Source organism: Tigriopus californicus, chromosome 4 (genome assembly GCF_007210705.1).
Source record: "Tigriopus californicus strain San Diego chromosome 4, Tcal_SD_v2.1, whole genome shotgun sequence".
NCBI lineage: Eukaryota > Metazoa > Arthropoda > Copepoda > Harpacticoida > Harpacticidae > Tigriopus > Tigriopus californicus.
Genome location: NC_081443.1, coordinates 771,820 through 792,592, shown reverse-complemented (window position 1 = coordinate 792,592; position 20,773 = coordinate 771,820). Strand labels below are relative to the sequence as shown.

At 41.3% G+C, this 20,773-nt stretch overlaps 2 protein-coding genes and 1 long non-coding RNA gene across 4 annotated transcripts in view; 1 reads left to right on the top strand and 2 right to left on the bottom strand.

Annotated features, from left to right (window-relative positions):
• Positions 1–8,896: 8,896 nt before the first annotated feature.
• LOC131879273 (uncharacterized) lies at positions 8,897–10,260 on the bottom strand. Its single transcript, XM_059225547.1, has 3 exons — positions 10,054–10,260; positions 9,672–9,989; positions 8,897–9,599 (listed from the first exon to the last, which is right to left on the bottom strand). The coding sequence occupies exons 1-3, from the start codon at positions 10,193–10,195 to the stop codon at positions 9,007–9,009; spliced, it is 1,053 nt and encodes a 350-aa protein (XP_059081530.1). The 5' UTR covers positions 10,196–10,260; the 3' UTR covers positions 8,897–9,006.
• Positions 10,261–17,102: 6,842 nt separating this feature from the next.
• Positions 17,103–19,489, bottom strand: LOC131878892 (uncharacterized). Its single transcript, XR_009373075.1, has 3 exons — positions 18,557–19,489; positions 18,356–18,489; positions 17,103–18,216 (listed from the first exon to the last, which is right to left on the bottom strand). It is a non-coding gene; the product is annotated as an uncharacterized LOC131878892 (long non-coding RNA).
• Positions 17,665–20,773, top strand: part of LOC131878890 (abnormal cell migration protein 10-like) — a 30,265-nt gene continuing 27,156 nt past the window's right edge. The window contains exons 1-3 of one of the 2 annotated variants that reach the window (XM_059225033.1): positions 17,665–17,733; positions 17,796–17,962; positions 19,370–19,469. In XM_059225033.1, the coding sequence (XP_059081016.1) occupies positions 19,441–19,469 (29 nt within the window). In that variant the 5' untranslated portion in view covers positions 17,665–17,733; positions 17,796–17,962; positions 19,370–19,440. Of the gene's footprint in view, positions 17,734–17,795; positions 17,963–19,369; positions 19,470–19,537; positions 19,691–20,773 lie in introns of those variants that run through there. The other variant, XM_059225035.1, reaches the window with a different exon arrangement.

Here is a 20,773-nt window from a genome sequence, read left to right as displayed (position 1 = left end):
GCCTTAACTTAAATCATTGCTGGAAGATCAACACTTACATATTTCCCGCAAACATTTAGGGGACCAAATTGATCAATGAAGGAGGCCGAGAAAGAAGAAATGTAAAATTCTTTCTACTGACGAACCTGGATTCTCAATGCCTTGAAGATGCTCGCAAAGCGCACAACAATGTGAAAAATAACTCAAATTATAAGAAATAAGTCTCAGCATTAAAGTAATTTTAAGATCACAGTGAAAGTATTCTTCTTTTTTATGATGGTCTATCTACCAAATTTCCATTCTTCAACGTCTTTATTTGCAATATTTGTACATCTCTACTAAGGAGAGGACTCGTTCAATTATTTTGAGGGCTCTTTCAGCTGAAGAGACACTTGAGTGCCATCCCATTCTTCAATCACATAGACTCATTGAAAAGGTGCCGGCAATTTTTTATATAAGTGCATTTACGAAATAGTCATAATTTGAAAATACGACACATCAGCGTGAGGACATCAAACCATCAAAACACTCACACTTTGATCAAACACACGTCGCCACTATGGTTCTACATGCTGTTCTCCAGCAAATTCTTTCGATTGGGTACTCATCCAATGGAAAAGGTGTGGGCACTATCTCATTGCTTTGTTCGTGTTCGGACTGATGGGGCAGCGCCCATCAGATGGCTGCCTTCTGGTTATGGGTAAGTGATTGTTGAGCATATGCACATTTATAATGCACCTTCCAGAGAGTATAATTACCGAATGTCTATGCAGAAATGAAGCCCTGTGATCCATGAAATGTATTTGGAGCGATTGTCCGGATTCAAGTGGAACAATCAAACTTGTTTCAGCTTGCACCGACCAGACCCTGCCATCGCCACCAATCGAATGGCACCTACTTTTTCATACGGGACGATTTGATTCAAAAAGGTAATCAGACGTTCAAAAAGAATCAGGTCAATTGGTTTTGATTAGTTGAAGACTCTTCTCGAAGTGGAGAGTGTCTTAGCTTACAACGGAGAAACGTTCCATGAATTCATTCCGAGCACATCGCCATTGAAAGGTTTTCTCATGACATTTCCGATCCACCGACCAGTCCACACCAAGTTTTGATGGACTTTGTTTGGGTTTTCATATTTGTAATACCCTTGAAAGATCATGCCATCGCTGGTACTTTGGAACTGACAAGTGGATTCCAATGCCTGACTTGAATTTTCCTCATGCCGAGGTTCATGATATGATTCGAGTCAATCAAACATGGTGGATCTTTGGTGGGTACGGCGAAAAACAGTCACCTGATAACACTAATTGTAAGTTTGTTATTCGTGTCGCTTAGAACATCTGTACACTACAACATATTAATTCTGTAATTCCACAGATCCAAACCAACTGTGCGAGTACTTGGATGACCGTGGTCGATGGAACCAAGGGCCTAAGTACTGATTCGATATCTTGAGGGCATTGGTGTAATATCAGACTCAGTCGTTATGGCCGTAGGAGGTGCTCACACTCCCAAGAATTATAACGCCTTCATTATAAGCGTTACCGAATTTGATATCGTTTAGGGATTTCTGGGTCATCGGTTTAGTCTGTCTAGGCGGATGTTTGGTGTGACTTGCGGAAATTTTGTGGCACTGAATGGCACGAAACTGATCCTCTGTCTAGGTGGAACCTATTCACAATCCGAGCTGCAATTCAGCAACGAAACCTATGTTTATAACTTGGAAACTGGGGTTGGATGGAAATGCCCGAATGGCAGTTCCGGAACCCGTCAGTTTTTTCGAATTTGGCTTGGTTCCAAGGTAATTTGTATGTGATTGGAGCTCGATATGGGGGAAAGCGATCGAAATACTGTTTATCGATTCGATGAGACGACGCAGCCAGCCTGGACGGTTGTTGATATGTTACCCGATCATCCCGAGGAATACTCTCGTGTCCGTACATTTACTCGGTCCTTGGTTATATTTTGAATTGCATTGCTTTTGTTCAATTATCTCCTATGTTACAAAAATACCAGGCCATTACTAAATCGCAAATAAAAAGGCAAGAACGATTACCCGAACATGGTGATAAGAGACATTGCAAGTTTCAACAATAGAAAGGCCTGAGAAAATTTCGGAAAATCATCTTCTGGGCAACCCAGGCTGCCCAAAACCAGTGCAGAGACTGCCATTATAAATATAACAATCTGTTGTGTTCATATGCGAAACATAATACCAAAAATTCTGCTCCTAGGTACCCTCCAGAATCAAATGTCAAAGGTCATACTAGTGCAATCTTCGGGATATTTACATCTCCCTATGCCTCCAATAAATTGAATGATGTTATTTTTATTTCAGTAAACGAAGAGGAGCATATTTTATTTTCAAAATTATTTGCCAATCCTGATACCGTTTTAAAGTGCATTATGTAGTTTTCCCCCATTATCTTATTCAAATCGGTCAAATAAGTCAGTTGATGTTGCCTATCTTGATATTGCCAAGGCCTTTGATAAAGTAGATCATGGCCTTTTGTTGAATAGACTTCATGTCATTGGGATCCAAGGCAAGGTTCTCATTGGATAAGAAGCTCCATTCAAGATAGGAAGCAAATTATTATTATTAAGGTCGAGAAATCCCTTAGTGTCATACGTAATGTCCAGTCAGGTGTTCCCAAGGTTCCATCTTAGGACCCCTCCTGTTTCTAATATTCGGTTGTCCCGCTTCAAAAGCTTAGTATTACTGCCAGTCTCTCTTCTAATGCTGACGATACAAAGTTAGTTTCTGGTAGGAATGGCCAAGATTCCACTGGCCTTGCAAAGGACTTAGATCGAATCTACTCATGGGTAACTGAGAGTAATATGGCCCTGAACAAAAATGAAACTCCGCTCAATGACCTTCGGGTCAACTCCTTTAATACTCCACTCGTAGATAATGGAGGTACAAATATGAGCAGGTCTCATTTATGAAAGATCTAGGTGTAGTCCTCCATAATAACGGAAATTCGATGAGCATATCCAGCTGAAGGTGGGTAAAGCCTTTCAAATGTGTGGTTGGATATAAATATTTGAAAGGCCCTTCCTACCTTCAATTGGATATGCTCATCGAACTTTCCGTTATTTTGAAAGACTACATGTCAGCTGTGTTGGAACCCTGAGGTGCTCCACTATTAACATGGATGTTTCTGATACTATTCCAAGACCCTCAAGGTAACGATAATGATAACGGGAGCCTCGATGCCCATGACCAGCCTCATCCATGTACTAGGTCATCTCATTGGGCCCTGTTGACATAAAAGTACAAAAATAAACTTTAAAAACGATCAATAATTGGTCCGTGGCATGCTATCTGCAACAAAAACTTTTTTTCGTCTAATTTACAGTCTTTATTGCGAGGCGAGCATTCATTGGATATTTTACATTTTCAATACAGTACTTGAAATGTACATGAACCTACTAATTTGTTGTCCTGGTCAATTTGGGCCCATTCCGGATACAAAGATGCAGGGACGCCGCTCGAGGCGGATATTCACTAGACAGACAAAGGGGAGGGGAGACCTGGGATCGAACCCATATACCCGAGCACAACTCGGTCGCGCGTTAATCAACTGCGCTATAACCATCATCTATTTCACATATATTAGTTCGTGAAATGCTGTTTGTTGTTGAGTCCAGGAAACGAAATCATTTCGTCATCGCTTGAGTATATGGAAAATTAACAATTCATTATTGGTTTTTTTCTGACGCAAAGTCATAATCCAACGACAAATAAGTCTTATATAAAGCTAAACCCGCATTCAATTTATAATTATTGAGGATTGATATTTTTTGGTGAAGCCGTCAAGTTAAACACTTTCGCAGTTACAGCAACACTCGCTGACAATGTTTCAGGCTTCAGTTCGCGCCAAAGTCCACCCAAAATCCACCATGTTTTTTTTGGTTGGTTTTTCACGGGCTTGCCTTACCGCTACAGGAAATGTAATCCCCAGTTCTATTAAATGAAAGGTTATGATTCGTCTATTTATTACCTTTCAATCTTTATATGATATTTGGTCTACCCACGAATTCGCATTATATCACGAATCTCGGCATGACGAAAATGCAAATTCGGCAATGGTCCACTCGTCCATTCCAAAACATCAAAGATGACAAGATCTTTCAAGGGTATTACAAATATGGAAACCCCAATCAAAGTCCATCAAAACTTGATGTGGACTGGTCGGTGGATCGGGAAATGTCATGGGGAAACCTTTCAATGGCGATGTGCTTGGAATGAATTCATGGAAGGTCTCTCCGTTGTAAGCTAAGACACTTTCCACTTTGGAGATGTGTAATGCAAGTTACTTTACTATAATTTGCCAACTAGATCTTTATAGGTTGTAGCGGTACCTTTTTGAATAAGTTCTTGACGTAAAAAGAGACTGGTTCCATTAGCTCGAGTGGCTATCGAGAGGGTTTGGTTGGCTTCAAGTAAAAGGCAAGTTTGATTGCTCCACTTGAATCCGGGACAATTGGTCCAAATACATTTCACGGAGCAAAATTCATTCCTTTAGGTGACTCTCCTCATTACGATGCCATAAAGGTCTTCAATTGTGAAACTAATTGCTTACCCCTGATCCACCTTTGACTATAGGCATACGTGTGCATTTGAGATTGAGCTAAGCCCTCGTCAATTGAATGAGAATCGCAAGGGAAATCAGTAGGAAACGAACTAGTGGCACGAACATGATGGGTCAAAAAGTTTTGATTGAACTGATGAGGACATATTTGACTACTCATTTATATGATGAAGAAATTGCGAGTCTCAGGAGCCTAAGTTCATATGATACCCCTGCATTTCCGGTCGCTTGAGCCATCCGCTCATATTGGTTTTCGTCTAATGAAAGAAGTAAAGATCAATTAATTGTATCGGAAATTAACGAAATTCGATAAGAAACAACCAAATGTAAATCATAAAAACCGCTATAATTATGGGGCATGCATGAATAGTTTAATAATACCTGTTCGTAAACCAAAACTTGATTTGGATTCAATATAATGATTGACAAGCAATTGTAGAAGAGCAGTCTGCGAGGAAGCTCGACGTGAAGAAGTCAAGAATCTGCTCTCCAATGACTTTGGTTCAAATCCCAATCTTGGAGTCAAACTTTCATTTTTGGTGAAGGGGAGATAGACAAGAAGTAGGGGTTAGCGTAGTTTCTTGAAGCCAGAGAGGGCTCTGGTTCGAATCTACGTACTCCAGACCTTTCTCGAAAGGAAACTTTAAGACGCTTACCACACCCACACACAGAGAACCAAATTGCTACCAGACATGGTATTGCTTAACAGAATCTGAAAATGGACGAGGTGAGCCATCACCAGCCATGGCCTCGCTAGTTGGGCTAAGCTCCTCCCAACCTAATATCGTACTCAATAAGAAAACCGTCAAAATCTTGATGTTTGTTGTAAAAACAAACTTAAGAATGGCGACTCGATGGAACAGAATCCTCGAAATCAATCGATATGGTGTAATCACCCTTGGTCGTGGGAATCCCCCAATCACCGATCCCTTTCATGAAGAATCCAAAAGCTTCCTTTACTGAGCGAGCTTTTGAATGAACCAAATTGACAAAGTTTCTTACTCAAGATAACCATTGCAAACTCTCTCTAGAAAACGCCACTTTATTATTTAATATATATTTATTGCCGCTGATATCCATAATAACTAGTGCAAAGGAATTTTCAGATTCAAACGACTCCGGTTGTATAGGTACTTGTGAATACAAACACAAATAATCAGAGAACCACAATCGAGCGAGAAACTGTTCTAACATTAACATAGTCGCCTTCATCATCAGGCAGTGTGCCGATGACGGTCCAAGCCGGACGTTTGGTCTGATCGAATTTGTAGATGGTGTTCCAATCGCCTTGGTGATAACGACCGCCAAACACAAATAAAGTGCCCTGGAACCAAATTAGATTCGAAAAGCGGACTCTCTCTGGGAATTCCCACTCTGGCATTTGCATCCAGTGCCCCGTTTCTATATTGTAAATGAAGACCGATGCTTGTAAGCGGGCTGGGCTTTGGGACAATTTCCGCCCAAACAAAGGACCATTTTGGTGCCGTTCTGTGATTCAAAGCTTTTTTCTCTTATGCAAGCTCTAAGAGAAAGATCAAAACACCCTGTAGGGCCTTTTGAGGTCGATGGGGAAGCCATAGACAAGGAGAGTCTATGGCGAACATACTTGGAGATCAGTTCTCTAGTGTGTTTTCAACTCCACTGAGTTTAGGAGCAACAGTCCATTGCTCTATTGATGAGTTTGTTGGGACTGGCAAGGTTTGTCAAGCTGAGCATTTAGATGATCTTGTAGTCACAGATCAGGACGCTTTTAGAGGCCATCAGGGACTTGAGACTCTCGAGCTCCCCTGGCCCTGATGGGGTGACATCTTCAGTTTCTGATGAGATGCTCACTGGTTCTTGCTCCTGTTTTCTCGTACTTGATGCGTTGCATCATGGACCAGGGCAAGTTCCCCTCTTCTCTGAAGGTAGCTCATGTTGTTCCAATTTTCAAAGGGGGAGATAAGTCACTCCCCAGTAATTATAGGCCGATCTCTCTCACTTCGAATATTGCGAAGGTGTTTGAGAAGATCATGAAGTTCAAACTTGTTGAATTTCTTGATATTCATGAAGTCCTTCCTCCTAGCCAGCATGGGTTCCGAGCACATTTTGAGCACGGTTACCCAACTGATTGAACATATAGAGCAGGTTATTGAGGGGCTGAGGAGCCATGAATCAGTCGATGTAGTTTTATCTCGACTTTGCCAAGGCCTTGACAAGGTAGATCATGGCATTTTAGTTAACAGGCTCCATGAGATTGGATCCAAGGCAAGGTTCTCAATTGGTTAAGAAGTTTCATTTGTGGTAGGAAACAATTAGTTAAGGTTGAGGGATCTCTTAGTGACATACATGATGTCAAGTCGGGTGTCCCTCAGGGCTCCATTTTGGGCCCTCTCCTTTTCATTATCTTCATTGCTCCGCTTCAGAAGCTTGTAGTTGTAATGTCAGTATCTCTTCTTATGCTGATGACACAAAATTGTAGTTGGTAGGAATGGTCAGAACTCCGGTTGTCTGTTAGGGGTCCTAGATCAAATCTACTCCTGGGTTGTTGCGAGTAACATGGCACTGAATGGAATGAAATTCCGCTCAATGACCTTTGATAGTGACAAAAATATTGTCACTATTCTGAAAACTGAGGAAATGAAGACACGACGCCCAACCTACCCACCTCATACAAAGCAATGTTTCAATCCTTGAGCATCAATTGCTACATACAAATAGAATACTTAAACATGTATCATGCTATCGATTTGCGACAACACAGAGGTCATCATCTACATTCAATCTCGCTTTAGTCATGCTTTAGTAGCTTATTGATGTCACCGAAATGATGGATTCTCACAAAATGTGTTCGAAAGTACGGGATTAGGTACTATGAGTCTGGGTTAAAATTGTAGATTGTTTTCGTATCAATTAGAAACTTTGATAAATCTAATTCATGTAGGATTTGTATCTGTTATTTAAAAATATCTAAGCCGTGTGGCTTTTTTAGAGGTGCGAAAAATGGGTGTATTGAAAATGTAAAATATCCAATGAAATGCTCGCCTCGCAATAAAGACTGTAAATTAGACGAAAAAAAGTTTTTGTTGCAGATAGCATGCCACGGACCAATTATTGATCGTTTTTAAAGTTTATTTTTGTACTTTTATGTCAACAGGGCCCAATGAGATGACCTAGTACATGGATGAGGCTGGTCATGGGCATCGAGGCTCCCGTTATCATTATCGTTACCTTGAGGGTCTTGGAATAGTATCAGAAACATCCATGTTAATAGTGGAGCACCTCAGAGTTCCAACACAGCTGACATGTAGTCTTTCAAAATAACGGAAAGTTCGATGAGCATATCCAATTGAAGGTAGGAAGGGCCTTTCAAATATTTATATCCAACCACACATTTGAAAGGCTTTACCCACCTTCAACTGGATATGCTCATCGAACTTTCCGTTATTATGGAGGACTACACCTAGATCTTTCATAAATGAGACCTGCTCAATATTTGTACCTCCATTATCTACGAGTGGAGTATCTAAAGGAGTTGACCCGAAGGTCATTGAGCGGAGTTTCATTTTGTTCAGGGCCATATTACTTTCAGTTACCCATGAGTAGATTCGATCTAAGTCCTTTGCAAGGCTAGTGGAATCTTGGCCATTCCTACCAGAAACTAACTTTGTATCGTCAGCATTAGAAGAGAGACTGGCAGTAATACTAAGCTTTTGAAGCGGGACAACGAATATTAGAAACAGGAGGGGTCCTAAGATGGAACCTTGGGGAACACCTGACTGGACATTAAGTATGACACTAAGGGATTTCTCGACCTTAATAATAATAATTTGCTTCCTATCTTGAATGGAGCTTCTTATCCAATTGAGAACCTTGCCTTGGATCCCAATGACATGAAGTCTATTCAACAAAAGGACATGATCTACTTTATCAAAGGCCTTGGCAATATCAAGATAGGCAACATCAACTGACTTATTTGACCGATTTGAATAAGATAATGGGGGAAAACTACATAATGCACTTTAAAACGGTATCAAGGATTGGCAAATAATTTTGAAAATAAAATATGCTCCTCTTCGTTTACTGAAATAAAAATAACATCATTCAATTTATTGGAGGCATAGGGAGATGTAAATATCCCGAAGATTGCACTAGTATGACCTTTGACATTTGATTCTGGAGGGTACCTAGGAGCAGAATTTTTTGTATTATGTTTCGCATATGAACACACAGATTGTTATATTATAATGGCAGTCTCTGCACTGGTTGTGGGGCAGCCTGGGTTGCCCAGAAGATGATTTTCCGAAACTTTTCTCAGGCCTTTCTATTGTTGAAACTTGCAATGTCTCTTATCACCATGTTCGGGTAATCGTTCTTGCCTTTTTATTTGCGATTTAGTAATGGCCCTGGTATTTTGTAACAATAGGAGATAATTGAACAAAAACAATGCAATTCAAAATATAACCAAAGACCGAGTAAATGTACGGACACGAGAGTATTCCTCGGGATGATCGGGTAACATATCAACAACCGTCCAGGCTGGCTGCGTCGTCTCATCGAATCGATAAACAGTATTTCGATCGCTTTCCCCATATCGAGCTCCAATCACATACAAATTACCTTGGAACCAAGCCAAATTCGAAAAACTGACGGGTTCTGGGACCTGCCATTCGGGCATTTCCATCCAACCCCCAGTTTCCAAGTTATAAACATAGGTTTCGTTGCTGAATTGCGGCTCGGATTGTGAATAGGTTCCACCTAGACAGAGGATCAGTTTCGTGCCATTCAGTGCCACAAAATTTCCGCAAGTCACACCAAACATCCGCCTAGACAGACTAAACCGATGACCCAGAAATCCCTTAACGATATCAAATTCGGTAACGCTTATAATGAAGGAGTTATAATTCTTGGGAGTGTGGGCACCTCCTACGGCCATAACGACTGAGTCTGATATTACACCAATGCCCTCAAGATATCGAATCAGGTACTTAGGCCCTTGGTTCCATCGATCACGGTCATCCAAGTACTCGCACAGTTGGTTTGGATCTGTGGAATTACAGTTGACGTAGTATGTTGTAGTGTACAGATGTTCTACAGCGACACGAATAACAAACTTACAATTAGTGTTATCAGGTGACTGTTTTTCGCCGTACCCACCAAAGATCCACCATGTTTGATTGACTCGAATCATATCACGAACCTCGGCATGAGGAAAATTCAAGTCAGGCATTGGAATCCACTTGTCAGTTCCAAAGTACCAGCGATGGCATGATCTTTCAAGGGTATTACAAATATGAAAACCCCAAACAAAGTCCATCAAAACTTGGTGTGGACTGGTCGGTGGATCGGGAAATGTCATGAGAAAACCTTTCAATGGCGATGTGCTCGGAATGAATTCATGGAACGTTTCTCCGTTGTAAGCTATGACACTCTCCACTTCGAGAAGAGTCTTCAACTAATCAAAACCAATTGACCTGATTCTTTTTGAGCGTCTGATTACCTTTTTGAATCAAATCGTCCCGTATGAAAATGCTGGTGCCATTCGATTGGGTGGCGATTGGCAGGGTCTGGTTCGGTGCAAGCATGAAACAAGTTTGATTGTTCCACTTGAATCCTGGACAATCGCTCCAAATACATTTCATGGAACACAGGGCTTCATTTCTGCATAGACATACGGTAATTGACTCTCTGAAAGGTGCATTAAAAATATGCATATGTTCAACAATCACTTACCCATAACTAGAAGGCAGCCATCTGATGGGCGCTGCCCCATCAATCCGAACACGGACAAAGCAATGAGATAGTGCCCACACCTTTTCCATTGGGATGAGTAACCCAATCGAAAGAATTTGCTGGAGAACAGCATTTAGAACCATAGTGGCGACGTGTGTTTGATCAAAGTGTGAGTGTTTCGATGGTTTGATGTCCTCACGCTGATTGGTCGTATTTTCAAATTATGACTATTTCCTAATGCACTTATATAAAAAATTGCCGGCACCTTTTCAATGAGTCTATGTGATTGAAGAATGGGATGGCACTCAAGGTGTCTCTTCAGCTGAAAGAGCCCTCAAAATAATTGAACGAGTCCTTCTCCCTTAGTAGAGGTGTACAAATATTGCAAATAAAGACGTTGAAGAATGGAAATTTGTTAGATAGACCATCATGAAAAAGAAGAATACTTTCACTGTGATCTTTAAAATTACTTTAATGCTGAGACTTATTTCTTATAATTTGAGTTATTTTTCACATTGTTGTGCGCTTTGCGAGCATCTTCAAGGCATTGAGAATCCAGGTTCGTCAGTAGAAATAATTTTACATTTCTTCTTTCTCGGGCTCCTTCATTGATCAATTTGGTTCCCTTAAATGTTTGCGGGAAATATTTAAGTGTTGATCTTCCATCATGATTTAAGTTAAACTTGGACAAATTTGACCAAAGTCTCAGAACAGCCTTACATCTAAGGATAAGCCAGATCCTCTAACTCTAATTTGTTGGTGGATCAGATATGACATGAATATAAAGTTAAGAAAAATAAATAAGTTTTTGCGTCTTGAGCTGTTGTGAATTCCATTCCCAGCACCGTTAAGGAAGTGCGTAAAAAGACTCGCTGACAAGCCTGACCTGGCTTCAAATATGTTTCAAATTTGAAATTAGCAAAAAGGGACTTGCTCCTGAACTTTTGTCACACAGTCACATCCCATGGAAGATGTCTTTTTAAGGCTCTGTATTGCATGGTCCCCCAAATATGGTATTGAACAAGCGGATTAAATACTGCGATGCAGGGATGGGACTTTATTTGCATTAGGGAGGGGCGTAATTTGTGCCTTTTTATTTCCTCTTTTATGGCCTCTTTTGGGCGGATCGGTGTGTCGTTCAGTCCATACGGACAGCACCTTAGTGGATGCATCCCAGACTTCTTCTAAAGCCTACTAGATCCCAAAGACTGAAGCTGAGGATTCTTGGAATCTGGCCACAAACTATGGGAGGGTCGATCTCAGGGAACAAAGATCAGAAGTGGAGAGCTAATTGTTACTATGTTTGGTTTAATTGTCCCTCCGATGGATACGAAAGTAGCGAAGCTCGCACTGATATATTTAGCTCTTTTATAATCAATAAGGACATCATTTATTTTGAAATTCAGGGGTGGGATCTTTCGTGATGTGTTAACATGAAAATGTGAAAAATGGCAGCTAGCGAGTTCTTTTCAGGCTTCTTTCGGGTTGCGCATGCCACAACTTCAGCTCAATTACTTTATCGGTCGGTTGATGAAGATGCAAAGCCTGCCATCCATCTCGAGCAAAATCTGATGCTTCTCTTTGCATGAACTCCTTTAACACTTTAACAAGGAAAGGAAATTTGAACAACGTCATCAAATCTTGATGTATTATGTTTCGAAGCCTGGAAAAATGCAACCAAACCAATCTTGTTTGAAGGAAAATCAACATTTTGAACCATCCCACAAAATGTTTAGTGAGTAGTCCAAGATACCCCGTATTGACACCTTGGCAAATCACTTTGACGGTGCTCGCGCCCATTGAGCGTGCGAGTAATTTGTTGGTTAACGGAAGTTCATAAAGGGCGCGTTGCTAATGAGTAAAGAGGGGACCTCTTCCAGTTTCACCGTGAACCGAGGCTGAGCGAGGCTGGTGGAGATGATGATCATTATCTCACACGCGGTCACATTCTTCTCGACCTTACAATTACCCTTAAGGACCACAAGTCAAGGATGATGGGCAATGGCCATGAAAGAACAGAAGACAGTGAAAATGGGTTGAAAATTGTGATGGATGGATGCTTATTACTCTGGAAGGAGCCGACCCATGCGACCAACTCTCTGGAATCTCGCCTCCATGAACCGCATTCCGCGACGAACAAGTGTTTTTGGACAAGCTTTGTGGCACATTCATACCGTATGAGACGCCTTTGGGGGGGCTTTAAAATCTTCACTTTTATTTCAGTCCCCAAGGGGGACTTGGATAGTTTTCCTCAAGTGGAAGGCTCGGATTATCTATTCACTTCCTGTATGTGTGTTTGAAAGTAGTGGAATAGTTGTACGTACTCTCAGGTCTTGCTTTTCTCCCCTCGTAAAGTACGCAACTTCCCACGACGAACGAGAGGGCTGGAATTGATGCTATTGCTGACTCGTTCAGACGAAATGTCAATGATCATCCAGGGAGAAATAAATTCATTTTCTTCCGGAAGAACCCAGATGGGGGGTTGTCAAAGACCGAGGAAAACGCGAACAGGGTTCGTCGTCTTGAGGTTAGCCCATCCATCCATCCTTCTATCCATTGATGTTCAATCCCCCTATTGAGGCAAGGGAAAATCTCGTTCAACTTTGGTGGAGAGTTTTGTTTGTCAAAAGGGCAATGGCCTCGTCATTGGATGGAGGATGTGGCCGGGTTCGCCAACATGCCGAAAGAGTTTCTTGAATATTCACATAAAAAATGCGAACAAACTCCTCGCACGTCTTCCCCCATTTCAAGCTCGAGTAAGTGGGTTGGAGTAACCACAGTGTTTTAGAGGCCAATTTGCTTTCAATTGTGTCCCTTTCCCCCTCTGCCAAGCTCTCTCCTCACCTACAGTACCTAGTTCCATGTTTCGACTTGCAAGCCATCTATAAAAAGGTGACAGCCAGTACTACAACTACTTTCCCTCTTCCTTCTCAATGATCAAACTTGAGCTCGTTTCCCCCTCCATTTAAAAAAATGAGCCTTCGGCCATCCGAAAATTTCAATCCAATCAGACCCAATGTAGTAACAGGTAAAGTTGAAATTGGATTATAGACATCCATTAGTTGGCCAGATTTCCCCAAACCAATCCACAAAGTATGCACTTATGGTCAGTAGACACTCGGTGTAATTGGATTTCACGCGGAGTTCTACGGTAGAAGCGAGCCCAGAAATGCACAATCATCGGGATCTGCGCAAACAAAATGGGAATTATGAGAATGATGGATAGAAAACCAACCGTCCATTTCATATTCAGGTGGACGTGACTCGCATCAGTTAAGTTTAGATTCAGAATATGGAATCTATATTCGACGCTTAAGTTTTCAACACTTTTAATAAAAAAAAATAGAGAAGTGAAACTTAGTACTGTTATCTAAGTGTCTACCAAATTCATTGGATCTAAAAGGTTTATTTCAAAGGTTTTTTTTACGTGAAAGGGGCAAACAGACGTCCTTCTGTTGGGGTTAATCTAGAATACTAATGACGCAAAAACCAATTCACCAAAGGGACCAATGGCTTGGTAACCAATTTACTCGTTATTTTCAATTAAACTCATCAGGTATCAAATCTAATGGAGGTCTTTTAAGCCACCCAAATATCAAGGTGATATTGTGATGTACACGTCAAGGTAGCTGAGAAGGTTGTTAATATTGATTCTGCCAGTCCTAGGCGACATCCTCATGTTTATGTCTCCAAGTCCTCCAGTCTTTCAAGAGACTCCAAGCACGACTTTGGAGTGTTCTTAAGACCAATGGTTGACTGGTTTCCTGAAGTGGAATGACATAGGCGTTAATTCATCACAGATGGTCAAGGGTTGCTTGGTTTCAATTAGATCTTCGTGACTGGACAGTTTTTGAGCCATTCACCCACCTTCTTTTTGCTCATTCGCTGAATTTGGGCACAGCTTTCACTAGGGATGGCTTGATCACAAAAAAGGTGCTCAATGCCCAGGCTCAGAGCTACTTTGTGATAATCTGACAACAAGAACTTCCTCAAATGCTAATTCTGTGCTTCTGAAATGAATATCGTGTGCGACTTCTCTCCTACAATATGAAAACTACTTCTGGTTATACTCATAGATCCAGGTGGTTTAGAGCCTAAAATTTTTTGTTTGCCTCTTTTAAGGCAATGATCCCGTCAACACGCACGAAGCCACCTCCAGATGTGGATGATTTCACTGAGGCTGAGCCTTAAATGAATTCCTTGAGTCAGCCATTGATCATCCAGATGGCATGACCTAATTAGAACAGTCTTAACTTGAGAAAGGGCATGGCTAATGAGTTTTTGATAACTTCCAGTAGCCTAAAAGGAGAATCCAAGAGGAACCATATCTCTCTAAATTCTAGAACAGGTTCGTGAATGCTGAGAGAACTGGCAACTTTATTGGTGGACGAGAAAACTTGGATTGCCTTGAATTCATTGAGTATGCATGAAAATGGAAACTCGAGTTGACCTGTTGGCCCAAAAGTCAAATTCCATTCAATTCATTTCTGAAAGTGATGCGAAGAGGTCAAAGTTTCTCCATGATATGGATCTACAGGGTGCAACATAATCTTGTTCGTTCTTCTTTTAGATATCGTCTGCAAAGCATTGCACGGAAAAAGAATGGTCAAGTCTATTTTTGATAAGACCAAGCACAAAGTAATTACTCAATAGCTAAAGCATGAGCCATTAGTACACCCTGTAAAAAACGGGAGACAATCTTCAAATGACCGTGCCCGCTTTATATGGCCCACCCTGTTGGTGATGTTACCAGAGTTTTCCTGGACCTTTGGAAGGTTGAGCATCCATCCGTCCAATAGGCATCGAGCACACTTCAAAGACACCCCCCGAGGTGCCAAGGTATTAAAAGATAGCTTATCAGTGAATATGAGAGTTCTCCCTCAATGTCAGCACATTGTTAGCAATGGCTCTCCAGACATTATGGCTCTTAACAAAAACACAGCTCGAACACCTGAGTCCTTTTCAGAAGAAATCGAGCTTTCCTCCTTTTAAGACGAACTAATGAAGTCGGGGGGGATATTAGCAACTCGCTTCTCCAATAGACAGCATTTGGTCATTTGCATAGGAGATAGAGTCAACTGAGACGTAGAGTGATTTTCTAGAATCAATCTATGAAATTCATTGCGATTAACTTTTTTGCCGGCTCACACATTTGGTCGCCATTGATTTCCAATCGCGACCATTAATCACGCCCCCAGACATCGACCAGAGGGCGATGAGAAGAAAGAGGAAGAGGTTTTTTAGAACCCTGTGGTTGCTCATGAATTCTCCTGCCATCAACACTGTCTCATATCAAAGCAACAAAGTGTGTCCAATCAAGCTTTCCAAGTCCAATCCCTGCACTTGGGGGGGTAGGTGAGTGAGAGAATGTGTGAGGGCAAGAAGGGTCTTTTCTCACCATCTCACTCCTCCACTCTCATCACAAACCGATGAATAACATTCCATATTCTGATGGAGTCGTTCCGATGCTCTTTCTCACAAGATGGATTTTGAGCCATTTGTTAAACGGGTGACCAATCAGGGTGATGTAAAAAACAACAACACAACAGAGAGTCTGAACAGTCTGACGATGTTGGGGAGTTGATATCTAGAAAGGACAAGTACAGTATGAAGTATATTATTGTTATGAAGGTTCAATGAAAACGTTTGAAGATGGATTGTTAAATAAGATTGCTCAACAAAAATTGAACTTAGTGCAAATAAATGTCCGCATTTCGAAGGTCAACAGAAATGAGTATATACTCGGTATAAACATTCTTACATCATCAAGTTTTTCTAGGACGGGCACTAAAACTTTAAATGCTAGGACAGATAAACTAGTTTATGAGCAATCAAGGCTAACAAATTCTCGTGAAGCATTTTTGCTGGCAATTCAAATTTTCATCAAATAGTGACACAGTAGTTATATCATTATGGTTTGAGTTTGAATAAAGGATTTATGTTCATTCTGCATCAAAATCCGCCAAGTTACACCTTAAAAGAGTAGGATTGTGAACCAGCTATAAACCTTTGAGTCATTCTGATTTTTTATTCATTTACGTAGGTTTCGCGTTCCGATGAGTTTTTAAAAAATACACATAACATGTAAATAAGGGATCATATTATCCCTTTCGGCTTATATTATCACGGATAGATGATAACGGATTTTTATGCTTCTATGCTAAAAGATGCTAAAGATTAGTCCATTGAAGGATTTGACCTTTTGGACGGAAATTCCCACTTTTGATATCACCTCGCTGAGAGCTAAAAGCCTTTCTCCTGGGTTTGCTACACTCACTCATATATCAAATGGATTGCACATTGCACTACACTATCTTGTTTTCTTTCAGCAGAGAAAAATATATCGGCATTGCCTTCCTGAGCTAAATTTGCATAACACTTTCATTAGCCAATCACTTGCATCTTTACTTGCTTAGAGTCCCCGAAATGTGATAAGCTGCAAAGCTTTGGCTTCATTTTTACTATGGTCGTGTTGCCCCTCATTCTTGTGAACGTAAGCTGAAACGAACGAGGAACAGAAAGAGAAGTGAAAGAACTGGAAGAACTCGAGGAGGACGAATGAGGAGATGACGAAAAAGGCGGAGTCCACGCCAAAGAAAACACATTTTTCGAACCATTTCCTTCTTGACAGGAATGCAGATCTTTTGTTTGCACCCGACAATGAATTGCAGGTAAACCATAAATCCTGGATACTCTTTCATTGGACCCAGACTCTTTCTTGAGCTTCTGGACGAATGAAACGGTTCACTTGAAGTTGTGTATGCAGCATAGCATTAGTAGGCAAAGGCAAAGGCAAGTCATGCATGACCATGCAAGAATGGATTGAGAATTATATTTAAGAAATGATCGTGGTTGTCTTTTTGCCAGCCCATGAATTCAAAGAAGGATTGCGAACTAATTCTCCAGAAAATGAGTTCTCAATCATGAGCGTCTTGGGCCAGCAGTTTCTTGAAGATGATTTTCAGCGCACTCGTCCTTGTCCGTGGGACCACTAATCAGTCAAGGCAGAAATCTGTCGCAATCACTCAAAAATCGAGTCGAACCGACCCTGTGGATGACACTAGGAGAACTGACACTGCCAGTTGGCTCAATAATATGTGGGTCAGCGAATTCGTTGTTCTGAGTGAGACCCATCTTTCAACTCTTGGGTTTTTTCATTTCAGATTCTTGTACCTTTAACAATACTTAATTTCTAGATTGCTTTGGAGAAGAGAGTGTTCGTTAGGTTCAACATCTTTTGTGACATCTTTGTTGTGATCAGGCGGTGAAGTTTTTATCTATTAATTGTCTCAGTCAGGAAAATGAACTATACAAGCCAGACGACTGAGTCTCAAATACTTCATGGGAATCAAAGGGCATAGTACATGTTTAAAAGCTTTAGTCTCGTATCTGACTTGTACTTATCATGTCTAATACATTTATAATCTTATTGAGTTCTTGTTTCAAGGTGAATAACAATCTTTTGTTCTACTCCGACATGTCCAGACATTGAGCATTCTTCCACCATAGCTCATTTGCTTTTGGGAATGAGTTGTTTTCCACCGAGCTCATCTACGGAGTGGCCTCATTTCCCCTCTTTATAATGTGTTGATGGCAATTTCTCAAAACTTGGGCTTTTGAGGCACAAAAGTGGTCGCTTTTTTGCATAATTCGTTCCATTACCCGTGTGTTTCGGGGTAAGTAAACATCCAGACGAATATGTTTGCTTGACGATTAGCTTTGTGATGCAGGTGGGGTTTTATTGTACATCGTCTGGACCAAACATACATTCTGTAATCTTCAGAATTTCCAATACGACAACCCAAATCCTACAATCGATGCTAACATAAACATGACGTCCGCTGCTAAAACAAGGATATTCATCTGAAGGCGACAAATTGCAAACAGACACTTCTTCCATCATCAAATGGCGGAGTTGTTGACTAGAACTCTAGAAACAAGGTTTATTCAAGAGGGTGTTAAAAAGGCCCAATTAGTTTCCAGCGTATCAGTGCTCTGACAGATCATGTCAGAGCTTCTATGAGGGCAATTCAATAACAAAAAAGATGAATCATGAAACAGATACTTACCTCACAAGATAAGTTTCAAGAATTCTTTGATCCATATTTGACCGGAACGAGATTGTGGACCCAAACGCAAGCATCAGGTTTCGATCAGATTTTGACGGTTTAACCCCCCAAAGCAACCAATCACTGATATATATCTACATAGTAGATTATTTGAAGACATTAGAGGGAAGATTCATGAAGTCCTGAACGCACGTACTGTACCTTTAGAGTACTTTAGAGTTGAGGGTTTGAATTGGCGTCCTGCTGCCTTGGAATGTCCAAAGGAGGATCTAGGAGAGGGCAGAAGTTGAAAGTGCTATAAACAAGCGGTGAATTGGGGCAGAGAGCATTCAAAGCTCTCCAAAGCTCGCCAAGGCAAACACAAGGTCTCCAAACTCTTGATGATGGTTAAACAAAAATCAGATTCCAGATTCCGACTCATTGCTGAGGCAACACCATAAAACTTAAGTAGCTCATCCTCCCTCCCGGTTTTGAATCTCTCTCCTCCATCCCCCTAATTCTTCTTCCTCCTTCTCCTCCCTCCACTCTTGCTCCAGTTCGTATCATCCACATTTCTGACACGAGAGGTTATTTAAATAAAAGCTATTTTTTTTGACTTGACTTGGAACTCGCTCTTGCGATTGTGTTCGATCGTCTAGACTTGGATGTTGACTTTGTGTCAAGTGGGTAAAAACTTTGGATTCATCCCATCCCAGATAGATTGATCATTGTCAGTTCCCTGACTGTTTGAGGCTCTCCAGATTCGCTTAAAGAATTCAATTATTGCTCACAATGTCAAATAAGCTTATCAAATGAATTTGATAGGGTTGTTAGCCTTTTTTTCGGAAGGGATCTTCTGATAAGGATCAGGTCGGAAATATTTCATTTTCAGACCTCTTGTGAGGTCCGAACCCCCGAAATGGAATGGAAAGTACTCAAAGTAAAACGGCAATCTAAGTAGGTTACTCTAACAGTGACAGACTGCGCTCAGAGCACCCACACGCCCCTCCTCATCGTTATACCCTTACATTACAGGTCTCTACGTTGTCTACTCCAATCGTTCTATTTCGGGTGGAATCCTGCGTCGAAGAAAATCTGTGGACTCAATGCTCCCTGCTGATCCAGTCCAAATAGGGTGAGATTGACGAGATGGGTCCGTGAATTTGCCAGAAACCAAGTCGAATGTTCAAGTCATTCCCTAATCTCTTTGAAGGGGAGAAATAGAGAGAGAGAAAAAGAGTGATCTAGGTACTACAAACATATCTCACCAATGGATCCGTGATGTCAGCAATTTTTCAATGGCTCCACTGTAGAAGAATACAAAAACAAGAAAAGTCAGCGAGAAGGAGAAGCACAGTAAGTAGTTTCGGTTCCCTATCTCCTTGTGGTCAGAGAGAGCTGTTGTCTAGACAAAAAGGTCAATTTTTCACCCTCCCTTGATCATTAGGAGAGCTTTTTCGTGTCGGTATATTCGTCCAACCTTTGTTTTATAGGAGTACCGTAGAGGGTATAATTCACCTGTCCTTGGGGGGATTTGGACCCACTATGAATCATCTAGAAGTGGTTTCATCCCATTTTATTAGGAGAGTGTGCGCACTGAGCCTTTCATATCATACACAAAAATGTTGCAAAGGAAAGGGCTCCAAGATTGGAAAAACTCCACCTACTAATGAATCCGGCAGGTCTCTTGTGCGCACCCAATATCATCTTTTGGGTTCGGTCTGTTCCATTCTCTTATAGACAGAATGGTTAATGTTCAAGTTCATTGTCTTCAGGCGTTCCATGTGTTCATCTTGAGGGGATGAGAAAAGGTTCATGGAAGTTGGTTGCTGACTGTTGGGCTCCACGTCACCCTCCAACTAAGTTGGTCATTCTTGTATACAGTATAGCCCGTAGTCCATAGCCCACATGCCCCCCTCATCCCTCCTCCGTTGGCCAAGCAATCCTGTAGTTCTCTCCACAACATTTGTTCCCAAGGATGGAATGAAGGAAGGGTTTGTTTCGGTGGAAGGGGGAAAGAGTGCAAGTGTGTTGTCTGAAGGGGGACGGAAAGCTACTGTAAGTACGTAGGATGACTCATCCCCCTGTCAGTCAACTCTCAACACACTCAGAGATATCTGTCTGACCAGATTGCTTTGGCCTAGAGATACCATTGTTTGGGACTTGGAGTAATATGGAGATAAGGATCCTTCCCTTTTAAGTAATTATGACAGGGTGGGTGCCGTCAAGTGGTGGCAGCAACCCTGTCAGTGGCCCTTGAGCGTTAGGGAATTCACTTAATCTTTGCCCTTGGCCCGTTCCACTCGGTCCCCTTTCCTACCTACCTACTATACACATTCTACTCTAGTGAATGAACGTACGTATTGTGCGAAGTGGAACTATTCTAGCTCAGACAATTGCAAAGGAAAGGCTGATGTATGTACGTGTCCCCCACCCCCG